Below are 14,931 nucleotides of genomic sequence, written 5' to 3'. Positions count from 1 at the left end.
ATATATGTGTGTGTGTATATTTATGTATAAAATACACAAGATCCAGCGCACTCACTCATCCGCTAAACAGCAACTTCAAAGCTCACAGATTTTATTCGTATTTTAGTTTTTTTTTTGTTTTTTTTTAAACTCCTAATCTAGGCAAAAATAATAAAGGTTTAATACAGTATATGATTATATATTGCATAAGCCTGCCACAACGTCAATGCAGGTCCTACTCTAACAGCCTAATGTCTGCTCCAGTGGCATACACACAATCCATGGGGCCCCAGGGCGAAACTTATCCATGGGGCTCCCTCCCTCTCCTCCCCCCCTCTCCTTCCCCTCCCCTGACAGACACACATACTTACAAAGACACATACACACACACACACACAAACACAAGACACACATACATACAAACAAACAGACATACATATATACAAACACACATATACAAAATGTTTGTCACCTTCCTGCTTCCTACCTTTTAGGTGCTGGAGGGTGACTTTCCCTGGGGTCCACGCAGGCTCTGTCTGATAGCTGGGAGGAGTGACGGGCTGTGATGTCATCACAGGGGGCCCGGTCACGCTGTTAAAGCGCCGCAGCGCTGACCGGTGCCCCAAGGAAGTCCATACCCATCGGGTGGCCTTAACAGCATGGGCCCCCCGATATGTCTCTAGAACGTGCGGCCGGGGCCGCAACACATGGCTGCAGGTACCAGGTTGCAGGGGTCAGCTGCGACCCCTATATGTACGCCACTGACCTGCTCTTACTTGGGGAAAATAATTCCATCTGGAACTCTCTGCAGTACAAGGCTAAATAGGGCCCTGGAATGAGGCACCTGTAACAGGGAGGGGGGCAAAACCACGGAGTTACATGTGTATGTTTCCTAACTCCCTGAAATCATACATTTTTTGTCATCAAAAACGTCCTTGTTCCTTCTGTGCAGTTTCCAATCAAATGTTTCTCATAGAGAGGAATCTTATTCACAGTGGGCATAATATAACACATAATATCAATACTTACTCAAATAATAGTTTCGTGAATATACTCCAGCACATTTGCAAGCTATAAATTTATACTTAAAAATAGATTTTTAGTTATTTAATCCATGTATTGTTTATTGCTTTTCATAGGCAAATGTTTTTATAAGCAGAAACACTACACATACAGATTCCTACCACCATGACCACTTCTAAAAGCAGAAATAGTCATGGTGGTTGCAGTAACCCTTTAAGTGTTCGTGTTGTTAAAAAAAAAATTGAATTGTCAATTTATACATTTAATTTTTGCCTTATGTAGCACCAGTTTATTAATATCAACTGGAATCGTTTGCATTCTCTGTGGGAATGATGCTTACTCAAGACTTTCTAAATTAAAACATAGTTTAACATTTAAAAAAAAATTGATGTTTTTAAAGGGTGTATAGAGTTATGGGCTAGGGACAATAGAGGGTTACTTGCTTTGTACTTGTTCTCCTATGATTGATTGTAGAGCTGCGGATGCAGATATCTATTACCCATAACTCAGAGCTATCACAGATTCTTTCTGTGCAGCATTACCTATGTGAGAGGCTGTTAGTTGGCTTATATTACATGTGATGCCACATCCCTTCCACTTCGCTCCAGCCCCCTTGAGAGAGAAAGAGATTGAGTGCCGCGTAGGGGGAGCAGAGACAGCTCTGTGTTATACACAGTACCCGTGTTACTGTAGCTTGAATAATCTGCAACAGGAACGATAGAGGACTTGTAGAGCTGCACCACAACTGTAAACGGTGTCAGTTTGTCTACTAGCTGAGACGTCTGGCTCTTCGTATTTCAGTTGCCTTCTGATATGTGGGGCAGGCAGCTGTAAGGAAAACTGGCAGAAACTTGGGAGTCGACGACAGCAAATATTGCCTTCACACACATATATTCATTTATAGGTCATGTGCCTGAATCTAGATGCCTGCTTTTCCTACTGGCAAATCCAGGTCTACCCCAATGTGGTGTGGTTTCTTATAACATTTTATATTGTATACGCCAATCATTGCTGGAGTGGGCAACTGCATTTATTTTACCCGAGGCAGTCATAAAAAAAAAATATATAAATATAAAACTAGATCGGTTAAGACTTTAAACTTTATTTCCAACAAAATGCTACCATGTGATGTTTGTATGGCAAATAAACTTTGTAATGCGTTGGCTGACATGTTATCGTCTTAATTGTCTTTAATACAATATCAATTATTTGAACCATGCAATCAAGCTTTACTTTGTTCACAAATTCTCTCCATATTTTCAGAAATGTTAAACATCCCCCTCAATAATTTTATACCTATATATTTTCCTTACAGGTATTGCGGTTACTAGTGGCAGCATGGGATAGACGACTGATATTTGCCATTGGGACATCCAGCACGACGGGAGAGTCCAATACAGTGGTGTGGAATGAGATTCATCATAAGACTGAGTTTGGGTCTAATCTTACAGGCCATGGTTACCCAGACCTCAACTATCTGGACAATGTGCTGGCTGAACTCAACCTGCAAGGTGTCAGTGAAGATCGGGCACTGCCCTACTGACCAAAGACCTACATTTCATATCTGCAGGAAGAAAAATATAGCACATGCAGAGCATTATTACCCCAATAATTCCTTTCTCTGCAGGCTGCTGAACCCCTTCTTTCCAGGTTTTTTTTCCCCTTCAGGTAAAGGACAGGCCTGCCAAAATGCCTTGTGTGAACTTGAAGCGACATTAATTACTGAAAGTGCTGCAGAGCGTCAAAGAGAATTACAGAATGTTGCAAGCGAATCTTGAAAGCTTTGCTGTAAGGGTCTCTTGATGAGGGGGCAGCGAGCAGTATGCACTGCAGAGCATTTGCTTGCAAAGCATGACACCACCAAACAAAATGAAAAAAACAAAACAACAACATACAGGTGGTATGTAACAAGTGGCATTAACCATGGTGGAGAAAACATTTTGATGTAATGATTGTAAATGTTATCAATATATCAAGGAAACCTCAGTATGGTGATTGACAGAATATTCACTGCTGGTGTCTAACACAGAGTATTGTCACTGCGGCCCCTTTATCACACCAGGGAACTGCACCAGTGCTTAGACCCACTTGATCCATCCACTTCAAAGTACAGGTCCAAATAATCTCCATCTCTCTTTGCGTGACACAGTGTATGGTGGATAGGATCTGCCTATGTTATGCAAATTAATATTAAGGTGTTCAGTGGAAAGGGAATACAAGGGTGCAAGCTCTCAGCAATAAGAATACATTAGATGAGCTGCAATCACACCTGGAAGGGGACATACTGGAGGGTTCTGGGCATGAGAACAGTAAAATGTAACAGAGCTGTTTATGGATTTGTAGAATGTCACATTTAACATATGTATCTCTTTAGCTATTTTCCAGTATAAGATACTGAGCTGTTAATATCTTTTCTACACACTCTCCATATCGTTTCTCCAATGCCTCCTAATATGAGACAGCTAAACAGACATAAATACCACGGTCTAAAACTTGTCATTATGTCTTACCATAACTCTTCTGCAAGATATCTTTGTTGTACGAATATTTAATTTTTTACCTTGGCCTGTCCTATCTGCCTTTATAAAATCTAACTTTAAGCCACTACATCTATAGAACTACTCCACACAGCTCAATTCCTTACTGCTCCTTTAAAGGGACACTTTAGGCACTGTAACTGGTTCATCTCATTGGAGTGGTTATAGTGCCTGAAGTCCTCTGGCTCTGTCTTCCTATTCACTGTTTAACTGTTTCTAATGTTTTAATGACAAACAAGAGTCCCAAGCATGTCATCCTCTCTGTGCTGATTGGACTAAAGAGGAGACATTAGCCTGAGCAGTAATGAGTGGCTGTGATTTGCTGAGAGTGCCAGCTGATCGCTTTCAGATGTCCATTGCAGGTGTGAATCGGTACTACTAGAAGGAAGTGTGTAAACTCTGCTTAGCCATACCTACTGTAGGGAGCGAGCTGTGGGTGGCCAGGGAAACATATTCAGTGTTAAACTGCTTGAAAATTGTTTAACATAGAACGGAAGGACAGTGGCAGGGGATTCCAGGCACTATAGCTAATCAAATGATATAAAATAGTTATAGTGCCAACAGTGTCCCTTTAACCCCTTAAGGACCAAACTTCTGGAATAAAAGGGAATCATGACGTGTCACACACGTCATGTGTCCTTAAGGGGTTAAGCACTCCCTCACTGACTGCCTTTTAATTAATTAATTAATTAACTATAACCTCCTCTCTAATGGCACTTGTAACCTCCCCCAGCAGCTTCATTTAACTGGTCTTATATACACTCCTTATACAATGCTCTGTCCTATAACCTCTCCCAATAACTCATTATTTAGCCTTATACATACAGAATCCATCAAACCCACTCTGTAACTGCTCCTAAACCTCTCCTTCATGATTTAACTTTCAAACACCCCTGCATTCTCATTATCTAACTGTTGTAGAGGAGTTAAGAGCGGTTTGTTGAAATGAAGGAAAGTGTTAAAAGTGTGAACTTAATCAGACCGTGCACTTGCTAAGAAATGCACACTTTTACAATTGTTGCAGGTCTGTACCTAGGCTTTATTTAGGCTCTCAGGCTGATTCATTAGGCCTGGTCAAAAATAGTGTGCATCATGTCAAATGTTTAACAGTAGGAAACTTAAAGGGTACCTTGATGAGTCACCACAAAGAGAAAGGTGTAAAATAAAGCACAATACTTATAAACCATGATCGTCACTGCCTACGTTGTGAGTCGCTCGCACCCCTCTCCACAGTACAGGGTGAGAATCCAACCATGGCCAATCATGCTTATAACTAATATTCATAAAGTAAAATAACAAACATGTTAAAATAGACAGTAAAATGTGCAGTCAGAATTAAACAGTCCAATCAAGTCAAATCAAACACTCACAAGGAAAATGTTTAAATAAAAACCTGTCCATTAGGCTTACTAATACAAAACAATTTACTTTCAGTTACATAGCATAGTAGAAGAAAAATATAGAGTCCCAGTAGTGTTCATATATCAGTAAAAAGTGCTGTTCAATCTAAGAATCAATAGGGATTGAAAAGTGACCATGCCCATGATTCTTTAGGAAATGCTACTCGTCACACGTCGTCGCCTCTGTAATTGTAAACTCCTGGGTGGAATAATTACATCAGTAATTACTCTCTTCACACTTCTATCTACAACTCTAAAAATATTTCTTTTGATACCATATTTAAAAACATTATTTATTAAATAATATGAGTAATTTATAAAAAAAAAAAAAAAAATGGACAAAACAATATATGAACACACAACATGCGCAGCTAAAGCTATTGTTTGTTAAGATTTTGGAATTACCTCACCTATATTTTTGCAAATGGAGATCATAAAATTTGTTTTTTTTTATATGGAATGCTATATTATGCTATGCTTGTAAGTTTAATGACAGTCCCTGAATTCAAAATTGTTTAACCCCTTAAGGACCAAACTTCTGGAATAAAAGGGAGTCATGGCATGTCACACATGTCATGTGTCCTTAAGGGGTTCAACAAAAATATAAATATTTGAGCAGCAAACACTGCAGACTATATTCATGTAGCCATTTTATCACCATTCTACCAATTTGTGCAAATATTTCACATAATATTTTTTTGTTATGCACGCACAAACAGATTATACAACATCGCATTTTAATTATGAACGTTGTAATGCTAATGTATTCTTCTTCAGTAACTCCTGCAATATGTATTCAGTGACATGCTGGGAGTGCAATGTTACCACCAGTGCGTAGGGTTACATGTTTTTGGGAAGTTCTTGGGCAAATTTAGAAGTCAGCATATTTTCGTTTTCAAAGGGCAAATGTTTACTGATTTGAGCCATGTCATATTTGAGACAGTTTAGGAGTCCATTGATTCCCTTTTTAATTGTATACCATTTCCAAAAGTGGACACCCTCATAGTATTTATGAGATTCTGTCAGACACTTATGTGACTCTCTGATTCCCTACGGCGATCTCCATTCAGAGATGGGTGTCACACTCGCGCTTCCCAAACCTGGGCAAAAACCTCATCCATGACGCCATCATTTAGTTCTTGTACTCCCTAGCCTGCGTTAGGTTATTACTATGGCAATCACAGCAAGAAGGATCACCTGTGGGAGGTGTGTAATTTCCTTTTAGAAAGCTTGAGAAAGACACCTTTTGGTGTCGAAATGTTGCCCTTTGACGATTAAATCAAATCATCATATCACAAATTGCTGAGTGCTGGGGAGTTGCTCCTTTCTATTACAAATTTGTAATCCTGTGGGACCAGGAATGTACGAACAGCACAGGCAGCAAAGATTGATTTCCTATTTTTGCTTGACATGTTATACTGTTTGTAAAATTTGACAGACAGATCAGCACTTCCATGTGATTGAAGTACACCACAATGTACTTGGGCATCCTTATAAGCTGTCTTATATAGCAGATGGAAACTGACACAGTTCTTTTGTCATGGATGGTGGAAAACAAGGGCATTCTTTTTATCAGAAGACTTCAACACATATTGGTGTTGAGGACTGTTTCCCCCCTTTTCAGTTAAGGGTGTTATAGGGAACCATTTACATCTAGTGGTTCGATATGCAGCGTTTCTAGACAAAACCGTAGTTTGATTGAAGGGATATTTGCCTTAAATGGCTGCTCATATGTCGGCCTTAATGATTTTATAGCCACATAGTGGCTATCAAATTCATATTTCTCTGTTAAAATTATATATTTAACTTTTATATATATATATTTAACTTTTAAGATTGTAAGCTCTTTCTATACAGGTTCTTATCAACCTATTGTTCCTGTGACATTTTGTAATTGTCTAATTTATTTTAAATGTACCCCTTTATATTACACGCTGCAGAATAAGTTGGCATTATATAATTGCCAATAATAATAACTGAACTGAGAGCTCACCGTTTGCTAACATTGGGCTGTCTTATCAGCAAACTGATTGTGCAGATTCAGAGACAGACAGCTATGACTGCTTTTTCGAGCCTGACAGCACCAACAGTTATGCTAGAGGATACAGTAAGGTTTATTATAGTACGAGGTTAAGAATACTGTCCTTTAATGATTCTAGGGGCCCTAAACATTTGCGTTGTAATTTTAACTTTCTCTTATGGATTGTATTATCTTTTAACATTGGTGTTATGATACATTCCCGGACCCTATAACCACATCAACTTCTACAATCTCATCAAATCCTTTACTTTGCCCATCAATCTTCTTTCTTTCCTTGTTATCTATCTTTCCTGTGTCATGCATTCTTTGTACTTCCCCCTACTTCACCATCTCGAAAAACTGCCCTAAACAATGCAATGTCAGCTCAGATCTACAACTCAATCAACACACTTGAAAATGATTAACAGCATTTCGCAAGATGATAAAAGAGTCTATTCAGTGAGCTGTGGTGGGAGGAAAACTAATGTGCAGCATTTTGACCAAATTAACCAAATATTGTAGTTGTAGATTTTTTTTTAATCTCAGCTCATTTGTCCTACAAAAATGTAGTTTAATGTCAAACCACTATAACTCGCTGAGTAGAAGCACTGTCATATTAATACTACCACATACCATATGTTTGAAAAGAGCTGGCATACAGCAATGCTTTGCAAAGCATTTTGAGGTCACGCAGAGAGATAGTGGAAAATGGGAGATTATCTCTTCTTTTGTAGTTTGAAGTGAATGGATGGATGTTTTTTTTTTATAGCTGCCAATTAGGACTGCAACACAGGCATCACTGTCAGCACAGGGTACCCACGGCATGTTTGAAGCAACTCGCACCCCCGTCCCCCAAGCCACGCTTGGCATGTCGTTGCATATGTGATAAAAAATAAATAAAATCCCTGTGGAATTTAGCAAGCAGTATCTCTTTATGTGAAATGTCCACAAATTGTCATTTCAGATAGGAAGAGCATCACTAAGAGCAGGAGGACTGCAAATGACACAAATACGCACTGGACAAAGGAAAGCTGTGATGTGGCCTCTGTGATGTGCACTAAAACCTGACCTACTTCTTTAAAATGCATTATTATTGGTTGTCTCCCAGCATGTATTGTTGCGGTATAACCCAGGGCACTTTATAGAGGCCTCCTTAATCATTCTGGTGCTTGACTTTTCTTGCAAACTACTACAGTGTTCCCATGTTCTTTGCACTGCAGAATATTGATATATGATTTAATCTGGACTGTTACGCAACTATTTAACTCCAGATGTCAACATTCTTTGTGCAATATATTCAACTCCCCCTTCATTTCTGGGATCACTCCTCTCAAGAAACACAATAGCTTGAACTATAGGAGATGTCAAGGCAAACTTGTATTTCGAAATCACTAATAAAGGATGTAACACAAAATTGTGTTTTCCTTCTTAATCTTTGTTTTCAATATCAACTGCCAACTAGTTGCAGTGTCCAAATTATTTGTCTTCTACAGTTGCAAGAAAAAGTATGTGATCCCTTTGGAATGATATGGATTTCTGCACAAATTGATCATAAAATGTGATCTGATCATCATCTAAGTCACAACAATAGACAATCACAGTCTGCTTAAACTAATAACACACAAAGAATGAAATGTTGCCATGTTTTTATTGAACACACCATGTAAACATTCACAGTGCAGGTGGAAAAAGTATGTGAACCCTTGGATTTAATAACTGGTTGAACCTCCTTTGGCAGCAATAACTTCAACCAAACGTTTCCTGTAGTTGCAGATCAGACGTGCCCAACGGTCAGGAGTAATTCTTGACCATTCCTCTTTACAGAACTGTTTCAGTTCAGCAATATTCTTGGGATGTCTGGTGTGAATCGCTTTCTTGAGGTCATGCCACAGCATCTCAATCGGGTTAAGGTCAGGACTCTGGCCACTTCAGAAGGCGTATTTTCTTCTGTTTAAGCCATTCTGTTGTTGATTTACTTTTATGCTTTGGGTCATTGTCCTGTTGCAACACCCATCTTCTGTTGAGCTTTAGCTGGTAGACAGATGGCCTTAAGTTCTCCTGCTAAATGTTTTGATAAACTTGGGAATTAATTTTTCCTTCGATGATAGCAATCCGTCCAGGCCCTGACGCAGCAAAGCAGCCCCAAACCATGATGCTCCCACCACCATACTTCACAGTTGGGATGAGGTTTTGATGTTGGTGTGCTGTGCCTCTTTTTCGCCACACATAGTGTTGTGTGTTTCTTCCAAACAACTCAACTTTGGTTTCATCTGTCCACAGAATATTTTGCCAGTACTGCTGTGGAACATCCAGGTGCTCTTGTGCAAACTGTAAACGTGCAGCAATGTTTTGTTTGGACAGCAGTGGCTTCCCATGAAATCCATTCTTCTTTACTGTTTTACGTATTGTAGATTCACTAACAGGAATGTTAGCATTTGCCAGTGACTTTTGTAAGTCTTTAGCTGACACTCTAGAATTCTTCTTCACCTCATTGAGCAGTCTGCGCTGTGCTCTTTCAGTCATCTTTACAGGACGACCACTCCTAGGCAGAGTAGCAGCAGTGCTGAACTTTCTCCATTTATAGACAATTTGTCTTACCGTGGACTGATGAACAGCACTTTTGGAGATACTTTTATAACCCTTTCCAGCTTAATGCAAGTCAACAATTCTTAATCGTAGGTCTTCTGAGAGATCTTTTGTGCGAGGCATCATTCACATCAGGCAATGCTTCTTGTGAAAAGCAAACCCAGAACTGGTGTGTGTTTTTTTATAGGGCAGGGCAGCTGTAACCAACACCTCCAATCTCATCTCATTGATTGGACTCCAGTTGGCTGACATCTCACTCCAATTAGCTCTTGGAGATGTCATTAGTCTATGGGGTTCACATACTTTTTCCACCTGCACTGTGAATGTTTACATGGTGTGTTCAATAAAAACATGGCAACATTTCATTCTTTGTGTGTTATTAGTTTAAGCAGACTGTGATTGTCTATTGTTGTGACTTAGATGATGATCAGATCACATTTTATGACCAATTTGTGCAGAAATCCATATCATTCCAACGGGTTCACATACTTTTTCTTGCAACTGTAAATTGTATTTGGATGCCAAAGTTGGTCAAAAGTTTTTATTGTTTATTGACTAGAAAAATAAAACAGTTTGAGCTACAGTGTCCACGTACTAGAGGAGTGATGCCAGAGGGAAATTGAAAAGCCATCACCATATGAGTGCAGTATTGTATTTAGTTGGATATAACCTTTAACTATGACATATATAGATTGTGTTCTTATTAATTCATGTTGGGCTGCTAAGTGTATCATCACCAACAATATGACTAAATTGGACATTTAAGGGTGTCATTACCAACCTGTTCTAAGTTTGTACACCACATTTTATCGCTATGTTAAAATCACTTAGGGCAATTTAGGATTTGTTCAGATATGATCCAAATTAGGAGGTCTGTTTGCAATTTTTTTTCTATTATATTTTCTGGTTATCCTCTGAAATCGTTCCTCCAAAATGCCTAAAATTACTTAATATTGGGGGAAATCGTTTGAAAAGCTTTTTGAGCAATCACTTCAGTATCTGATCCTCCAACTTGAATTGATCTGAACTGCTTTCTGCTAAAATCTTGCAAAATGCCTTCCCTGTTGACAGCGGTTTATACCCAGCAGTGGAGGCTTTCATACATTGACACTAAGTATGTCCTTCTTTATAGCCACAATGTGGAGGGATTTTTGGATTCTGCATAGGATTCAAGAGCCACACAAGGACTTACTTCAGTGATTACATTGTCAGGTGATAATTGCAGCATGTAGGGACATATGGCCAAGTACCTGTAGTTTGGTGCAGAGGTCTGCTGGCTGCATGGCATGGATTAATTGCAAGTCTTGCCTGGCAGGATAGCTGATCTGGCATCCATTCATCAAAGTGTTCATTGGAGCACAGTTAATAACTGGTTGCTTAAGACATATATTCTGGGGATAAAACTATAGAGAGCAAGTTAGCTCTGGGATAGGTTAAGGAGATAAGCTGCAGGTCAGTGCCGTGATGAATGAGGGGTATTTAAAATGTACGCAACTCAGACTTTTTGAGAGAGACCAGAGGGAGTAAAAGAAATGCTGACAAATTAGTTAGTTGCTCTAGAGACTGCGGGAAAAAGTGCAGATGACGAAGAGCAAAGTCAGGCATTTGACCCTTAGTTTGTTTATTTAATATATGCTTGGAAATCATACAAAAATGTGGGAAATACATTTCCATGTCTGCAGCAGTAAAGTTTCGAGAACAAGATGAAGGCTGCCTCATAGAGTTCTAGGTGCAGCGACTGTGGTTGGAAACCTCCTCCCGTTCCCTCTTCTCGAAAGCTTGGTGTGCTTTTTCTAGATCCTCGATGGCTGACCACAGACATTTTGCTGGGGAAGCGGCGGTGGCACCTGAAACACAATATAAAAACAAATGGTACTTCAGAGTCTCCATTGGGATATCTTCCCAAGTTACATTAAGTCATGCCTTTGGCATATCATCGAACCTTCATAGCTTTTTCCACAATGTCCTCTGATGTCTTGCTTCTGTGAGCCTGTACTCTCTGTACCTGCAAGGTACTTTTCCCTAAACAGAAATAATATTAGTGGTTAAATTAGGACTTCTGAGATGATGCAGAATTGGAGTTTGTATTCAGATACAAATTGGATTCAATAATAATTTTGCCAATTTGCAATTTATGAGTACAAATATATGATCACTACAAATATAATAAACATTTTATAAAATGAAATTAAATAAAATAATTTGCTTGCAGTTTTGGGGTTGCAAGCCCATTGTCATAACACTTAATCCCTCCATAGACCCATCTTTAACCAATCAGGTGAGTCTCCAACAGTTACACAGTTGTACTGTAAAATCCCACTGCAGGTGCTCCTGACTGGTTATAATTGTATGTGTGACTGTAAACAATACTATGAATCCCTAATGCATATTGGTGACAAGTAAATTGGGATGGTAGAAGAACAATAAATAAAAGATTTAAATGGGAAGTGAAAGCAACATAACCAGAACCGGAACCCTTGATTTTTGATTGATTTGACCAAAAATGATGGTCCCCGATACACCTGTGACCTCTCTGGATATGTGCATTAATTATACAACAGAGTACAACTTCCACATTAGCAGTATCCTTCTTATCACTATTTAGTTGTCATTGGGTGGCTGAGTGCATCAACTGACACTCTGACCCACAGTCCTGTATTTGCAAATGCTTTAATATAGTTGCTTGGCTTGAGATCTTCTCAGATAAAACGGCAACTTCTGATCTGAGATCATTTGTATTAATTTCAATATCGCTTTTAATTTTTTGATGTAAATTGTGCAGCATTTGAGTTAAAATTTGCTGCAAAATTCCTTGTGATATTTTCGGCAGGTGGGGGAAATCATCTTCTGACAAGTTAGATATTTGGTGAGGGGAGAGTTCAACGTTATCTAGAGGTAAAGATTTTCTGTGCTTTTTCATTTCTGTTGATGCCATTTTAGGTGAGTAGCATGTGTTCATTAATGGTTTCTTTTTTTCACTGATTAAAGGTTTCTCTTTTTTTTAGGAGCCATGTATGCTGAGTAATATCCAGCTTCAATTTAATAGAAGATTTATATTGCTGCAGTTGTAAGTTTGCATATATCTAAGAAAAAAAGCAATAAGAGTCCAGTTTTCTTTGCAGCTAGATTCCTTCACTTGGGAATATATGGCACCATAAGACATATCTTTAAGCTATATATTGCTACTTTGACCTCTGAGGGGTTACAATATTTCGCTGTTGGTTTTATTTCCTCCAGACCCTTTTTTTTTATAGGTATAATTAATGTCAAAGTCTGCAAAATAGCTGTCTTACTTACAGATGATTAATTTATATTCACCGATTTCCTCTGTTCATCTTTCTCTATTTCTCTCCTTTTTTCCCTTAATATCTCATTCTCCTTTTTCCTCTTTTGTACCTCACTGAAGTAACTCAATCTCCGTCTTCAGAAAGGGAAAGGCAATCCCCATGCCAGGAAAGAAAAAAAATATTGCCAAAGACATGCAATGTTTTGAAACCCAAAACAAAATATATTACTCTGTATGTGGGGCTAGTAACTTTGTCTGCTCGCTGTCTCCGGTTAGTTTGTACCGTCAAGGTTCAGCGTCCATGCCGCATCGGTTTCTCACTTCCTGGTCCCACGTATTTGCAAATGCTTTATACTACAGATATATCTGGTTTCTACTGCAGAAGAAGAATGGATTTAGAGGATGCAGCTGCAGGCACCTGGAAGGACCTGGTTTATTGGTCAAAGTGGGCAAACACTATGGCCTAGTGGACTGTAGTGGTTATGATGGATGCATGGCTCCTTTCACGTACAGTGCACTGTCAGATATCAGTACTTTTTTCCTTATAAAAAATTACAGAAATAATAAAAAGAAAGTTACATAAGCTGTCTGGGGGAACAGCAGAACGAGTAGGACATTTTGCATTGGAGGTGATGAACAGACATACACACTAAAATACACTGCAAAACAAAATCTGAGAAATATGACTTGTTTATATAAAGGATGAGTTATAAATGCAGACCTGAGCACATCTTTTGCCATAAGCAAATGTCGATAAAGGACCTGAGCCTCAGCATCAGGATCAAGAGGATCGCTCCAGTCACCCAATGTCACAGCCAAGTGTGTCCGACTGCACCCACGCACTGGGAGAAACAAAGTGAAAGATAAGGGAGGAATCCTGTGTGAAGGGGAAAGAGTAGAAGTTAAGTGGGTATACCTTACCAGCACGGTCAGACTGCAGGCAGCATGTCCAGTGTGAGTTCCGATAAGCTCCAGGGTGGTAGGTGGGCAGAAGACGCTGGTTGCACAAGCTGACCTTCCGCAAGGCTGAAAGCCACTGATTGAGCTCATTCACATTCTATGTAGGTAACAGAGTGTTATGGATAGATTTCTAAAACATAGTCGATGCAATCTACAAACATACTGGCCATATGCAAATAATGAAACACAGTAACTGTGCAAGGTAGTAAATGTGCAGCAATCAGCTTTAGCATGTTCTTGGTTTCAAGGTATTCACATATGTATACAATTTATCTAGACGTCAGGGATGTAGCACTTCCACATATATATAATCCCTTGTCCTCTTATCTGATTATGTAAGACAGTGTGCATTGACTTGAAAACCTACTCCCCTCATGCTGAATTACATCTCCAATCTCACTTTAACCAGCCAGAGTTGCCTAGTTTCACTGTCAATTCGGTAATACTTTATATTGATCATATTTTTTTTTTATTTTTTTTGCATGAGTTGACTACATGTATGCTCACGATTCTCCTCCTCAACAAAGCATCTGTTTTATTTTGTTATATGTATAATTTGTACATTGTACATATATATAAATAGCATACAAGATTCAGCACACTCACTCACTAAACATCAACTTCAGAGATTGCAAAATGTAATAGTTTTGTTTTTTTCTTTTAATGTAAAATGGGGTACACTGGTTTTGTGGCAGGATTATGCAATGTTTTGTCATATACTGTAGCTGAATCCCCATTATTCTTTTCTATGTCAGGTGTTTAAAAAAAAACAAAAAACATAGACAGACAGACCGACCAAAGACAAGCCCTGTACTCTAGCTCTTAATGAATTCTTCCCTGCCTTAATTATCTACTAAATGTTTGGCAAATGAGACTATATATATGTAAGTAAGAATAAATAAGTGAAAGTGAGGGGCCCCACCACAGGTTCATTTTAATTTGTTGCATTTCTTTACCAGCATAAAGATAGTGGTCACAAAGTAAAACAATACAGTATTGTCTCTTCCGAGTCCTGAAGGCACAACGAATAGCATTGTTCTTTCAAATGAATGCAGTATATCAGCATTATGAAAAAGAGTCTTTATAGACCCCTCAATAAGTTTTCATAAAACATCCTACATCCTACATCAAAAGGCTTGG

At 38.8% G+C, this 14,931-nt stretch overlaps 2 protein-coding genes across 4 annotated transcripts in view; one reads left to right on the top strand and one right to left on the bottom strand.

Moving 5' to 3' along the window:
- DTX1 (deltex E3 ubiquitin ligase 1) overlaps positions 1-3,373 on the top strand; it is a 117,194-nt gene extending 113,821 nt beyond the window's left edge. For both annotated transcript variants that reach the window (XM_063454736.1, XM_063454735.1), the window contains exon 10: positions 2,318-3,373. In XM_063454736.1, coding sequence (XP_063310806.1) covers positions 2,318-2,545 — 228 coding nt within the window. In that variant the 3' untranslated portion in view covers positions 2,546-3,373. The remainder of the gene's footprint in view (positions 1-2,317) is intronic.
- Positions 3,374-11,145: 7,772 nt separating this feature from the next.
- RASAL1 (RAS protein activator like 1) overlaps positions 11,146-14,931 on the bottom strand; it is a 98,254-nt gene continuing 94,468 nt past the window's right edge. For both annotated transcript variants that reach the window (XM_063454720.1, XM_063454721.1), the window contains 4 exons: positions 13,753-13,888; positions 13,553-13,673; positions 11,488-11,567; positions 11,146-11,392 (listed from right to left, as the gene is read on the bottom strand). In XM_063454720.1, coding sequence (XP_063310790.1) covers positions 11,271-11,392; positions 11,488-11,567; positions 13,553-13,673; positions 13,753-13,888 — 459 coding nt within the window. In that variant the 3' untranslated portion in view covers positions 11,146-11,270. The remainder of the gene's footprint in view (positions 11,393-11,487; positions 11,568-13,552; positions 13,674-13,752; positions 13,889-14,931) is intronic.

The sequence above is a fragment of the Pelobates fuscus genome, chromosome 5 (genome assembly GCF_036172605.1).
Source record: "Pelobates fuscus isolate aPelFus1 chromosome 5, aPelFus1.pri, whole genome shotgun sequence".
NCBI lineage: Eukaryota > Metazoa > Chordata > Amphibia > Anura > Pelobatidae > Pelobates > Pelobates fuscus.
This window is presented reverse-complemented; position numbering and strand designations above follow the sequence as displayed.